The 4,215-nt window shown below is 40.6% G+C and overlaps 1 protein-coding gene across 1 annotated transcript; it reads right to left on the reverse strand.

The window, feature by feature from the left end:
- Positions 1-285: 285 nt before the first annotated feature.
- LOC145958581 (uncharacterized) lies at positions 286-1,425 on the reverse strand. The gene has a single exon (XM_083076085.1). It carries the CDS (start codon positions 1,423-1,425, stop codon positions 286-288), a length of 1,140 nt encoding a protein of 379 aa, XP_082932211.1.
- Between the last annotated feature and the right edge of the window lie 2,790 nt (positions 1,426-4,215).

Genomic DNA, 4,215 nt, shown 5'->3' on the forward strand with positions numbered 1-4,215 from the left:
CACTTCTTTCTGGTCAACCTCTTTTACAGGAATTGCTTCCACCCATTTCGTAAAATAATCAATGGCCACGATTATGTACTTATGGTTTTTTGCTGACGGAGGATGAATCTGGCCAATTACGTCAATTGCCCAACCTCGAAAAGGCCACGGTTTAACAATCGCATGCAACTCAGTTGCTGGTACTCTATGTATTGGGCCATGTTTCTGGCACTCTTCGCAACCTTTTGCAAATTCGATACAATCTTTGAACATGCTTGGCCAAAAATATCCTTTTCTGGACAAAGTTCATTTCATTTTCTCCCCCGCTTGATGGGCACCACAAATCCCTTCATGTACCTCTGCCATGGCTATGTAGCTCTCATGATTTTCGAGGCACTTAAACAAAACTCCATTGAAACATCTCTTGAACAGTTCATCATTCAATATCACATAATTGAGCGCTCGATATTTAACTTTTCTTTCAGCTTGCGAATTTGGAACTTGCAGATATTCGATTAGCTCTTTCCTCCAGTCTTGAATGGTTGAGGTGTCAATGGTGAGGCATTCGTGCTCGTCACTCAACTCATTCCTTATACAAACAAGAGATTCGAGACATTCCCTGCTTATCTTGTACCCGGATGCAATTTGAGTTAGTTCATTCGCAATTTCGTTCTCGTTACGAGAAATATGTTCTAATTGGACCTCATCGAATGAATTTAACAAAGCTGTAGCTCGAGAATTGCATTCAAGTAATTTTTCATTCATGCATTTATATTCTCGAGTTAACTGTTTAATCACGAGTTGCGAGTCACCTCGAATGATTATGTTCCTTGCCCCCAAGTCCTTAAGCAATTTTAGCCTAGTAATCAATGCTTCGTATTCAGTTTCATTATTCGAGCATTCAGATTTCGTTCTCAATAAGAATTTGGTGGGAATCCCACCCGGTGAAATAATCAGTAATGCGATTCCTGCTCCTAAATCGTGTTTCGATCCATCGAAAAATAATTCCCATGATTTTGTGGTTAAATAATTAACCTGTTCATTTAAATTCGAGTGATCCACGAGAAAATCAGCGATTACTTGTCCTTTTGTGGCTTTGAGGGGAACAAACGTTAACGAATACTCGGTCAATGCAAGAGCCCATTTCCCAAATCGAGAGTGCAGGATAGGTTTAGATAACATATATTTAATCACATTATTTCGACAGAACACGAATACATCATAAGGTTTAATATAATGCTTCAGCTTTGTACAAGCATAATACAAACTCAGACATAATTTCTCCAAAGGAGTGTATCTGATTTCTGCCTCGACTAACATCCTACTGATGTAGTAAATGGCTCTCTCGATGCCATTTTCGTCATCTTGCGACAGCATGCCCGCAATAGTCGAATCATTGGCCGAGACACACAATTTTAGCTTTCCTCCTTTAGAGGGTGGCACCATCACTGGAGGGTTGATCAAATAATTCTTGATCTCCTCGAATGCCTTTTGATGATTTTCGTCCCATCGAAATTCTTCCTCCTTTTTCAATCGTAACAAAGGGGAAAACACCTTAGTCTTTCTTGATAAGTTCGAAATGAATCTTCAAAGGAAATTTATCTTACCTAACAAAGACTGTAACTCCTTCTTATTCGAAGGAGGCTTAGTTTCCATGATGGCTCGAGTCTTGTTCTTATCTATTTCAATGCCTTTCTGGTGTACGATGAACCCTAGGAAATCCCCTGCTGAAACACCGAAAGCACATTTCAATGGATTCATTTTCAGCCCATGTTTCCTCATTCTCTCGAAAGACAATTTCAGGTGTTGTATGTGATCTATTTTTCGTTTCGATCCAATCACTATGTCATCAATATAAACCTGCATGAATTTTTCGATCAAGTCATGAAAAATTAAGTTCATTGCTCTTTGATATGTTGCACCAGCATTTTTCAAGCCAAAAGGCATTACTACCCATTCGTAAGTTCCCAAGGCACCTGGGCACCTAAAGGCAGTTTTTGACACATCATTTTTAGCAATATAAATCTGGTTGTACCCAGAATATCCATCTAATAAACTTAAAATTTCATTACCTGCAAAGACATCAATAATTGTTTCCGCAATAGGCATGTGATATGCATCCTTAGGCGTGGCTGCATTCAAATCTCGAAAATCGATACATACCCTCATTTTTCCATTCTTTTTTATAACAGGCACAATGTTTGATACCCAATCAGCGTACCTCGAAGTACGAATGAATTTGGCCTTCAGTAGCCTCTCGATTTCTTCTTTGATTTTTTTGATCACCTGCGGAGCAAACCTTTGTGGGTTTTGTTTCACTGGTTTCTTCCCCAAAATCATAGGCAACCTATGTTCTACCAAATTTCGATCCAAACCAGGGATTTCTTCATAGTCCCAAGCGAAGCAATCTTTATATTCGTCCAGGACCTGCACAATTTGCTCTTTAACACTCTTCTCCGCTAGTTTGCTAACATAGGTGATTCTCCTCTTTTCGATTGTGCCCAGATTGTCTTCCTCGAGAGGATCCTGAGATTCCACTTTAAGCCCATCATTTTCCATTTTCTCGAATCCTAGAGGAGCATCATCAAAGACACAATCAAGTCTTTCTTCAATTCCTTCCAAATCCCTTTTCTGCTCATCCTCGAGTCTTACTCTAGGCGACTCTTTCGCAACTGTTTCGATTACCTCTTTTTGGTTTTTTACTTTTTTGTCGGCCCGCAGAGCCGTTATAGTTTCTATATTCATCGAATGCGTGCCCCCTTGGGCTATTTCGTCTTCACTATCTTCCTCGGCCTCATTGGCCGTTCTCTCGGCCATGTAGGCCGAAATTCGAGCTAAGAAGCTCGAACAAGGATCTTGTCTCATCATTCTCGCACTTGAGCCGATTCAATTTTGGATCTGTGGATAACAAATCCTCTTCGAACATCCCAAAAGAAAGTCTTCTTAACACCCTCTTCAGCCTCCAAGACATCTGGGTCTGTGGCATCGAAAGGCTTATTTCTCGCGAATGCAGTAATTTGTTGATCCGCGAAATACATTCCCGTCTCATACTCTTTCTGATCTGCATCCAACACTTCTAATTGTTCGTCATCATTCCAGAAAAATATTTTCTGGTGTAGTGTCAAAGGTACTGCTCCCATTTCGTGGATCCATTCTCTTCCTAATAGCACATTAAAGTTAGCTTTCGAGGGAGTGACAATAAACATGGTGGTCCTTCTCACACTACCAATTTGCACATTTAACAATATCATCCCTTCTAGTTGAGAAGATTTTCCAGCATAATCAGAAATAAGGATATTGTGAGGTTTCAGATCTGCCAAAGTTTTCCCAAAACGTTTCAACAATGTCTGTGGGAGTATGTTTATAGCAGCACCTCCATCCACTAGGACTTTGTTGACTTCAAATCCTTCGATCATAAGGGTCAACAATAAAGGTTTCAGATGGTCCTTCATTTCTGGGGTAGGTGAATCGAAAACTACTGAATTGAACTTTGGAATGACTCGAGATATTTGATTCACCCATACTATTTTTGACTCATAGTTGGGGTCACCGAAAAAATCTTCACGGTGTATGTCTTCCTGTTCATTCACAGATTCCATTGCTTCAGCATATTCGGAAGGTAAGATTGATACCACTCCACAAATATCTTCGAGAGAGTCCTCGAAACCACTTTCAAAACAATCCGTGATCAAATCTTCCTCATCCTTTGTGAATTTCATAGATACCCCACTTTCGTAAGGTACAGGAATCGAAAATTGATTACCTTTCTGTCCCTCGAAAGTTGCCTTTCTCATTCTCTGTTGCCTTCTCCATTGATTCTTGGTAAGGCCATTAAGAGGATATTTAATTCCTCTTCCAGAACCTCCTTGCATGTTTGACCCGAATCGGGTCCTCCAGAAAATGGGTTTTTCGAGTAGTTCACAATTTGCTTTCCTCGACCCATTCCAACATTGGGCCTTTGTGGAGAAGTCCACTTCCCAATGGGAACATGCGCATTTGGCAGGTATGTATTACCAACTCGGGAAGAGTTGTACATCTCCATCTTTCCGATGGGAGCCATAGGAGCATTGCCTTGTGGCATGTGAACTTGACGCATCACTATGACAGTGTTCACTTTCGACTTTCCTCGAGCCTTCTCAGCTTTATAATTTTTCATAATTTCCGATTCCTCGAAAGCCTTAGCCGCTGATCTGTCGAACACAGTGCTACATCTCGGGCAAAGCATAACTTCCCGAT

Source organism: Cajanus cajan, chromosome 6, assembly GCF_000230855.2.
Source record: "Cajanus cajan strain Asha chromosome 6, NIPB_CcT2T_4, whole genome shotgun sequence".
NCBI classification, from domain to species: Eukaryota; Viridiplantae; Streptophyta; class Magnoliopsida; order Fabales; family Fabaceae; genus Cajanus; species Cajanus cajan.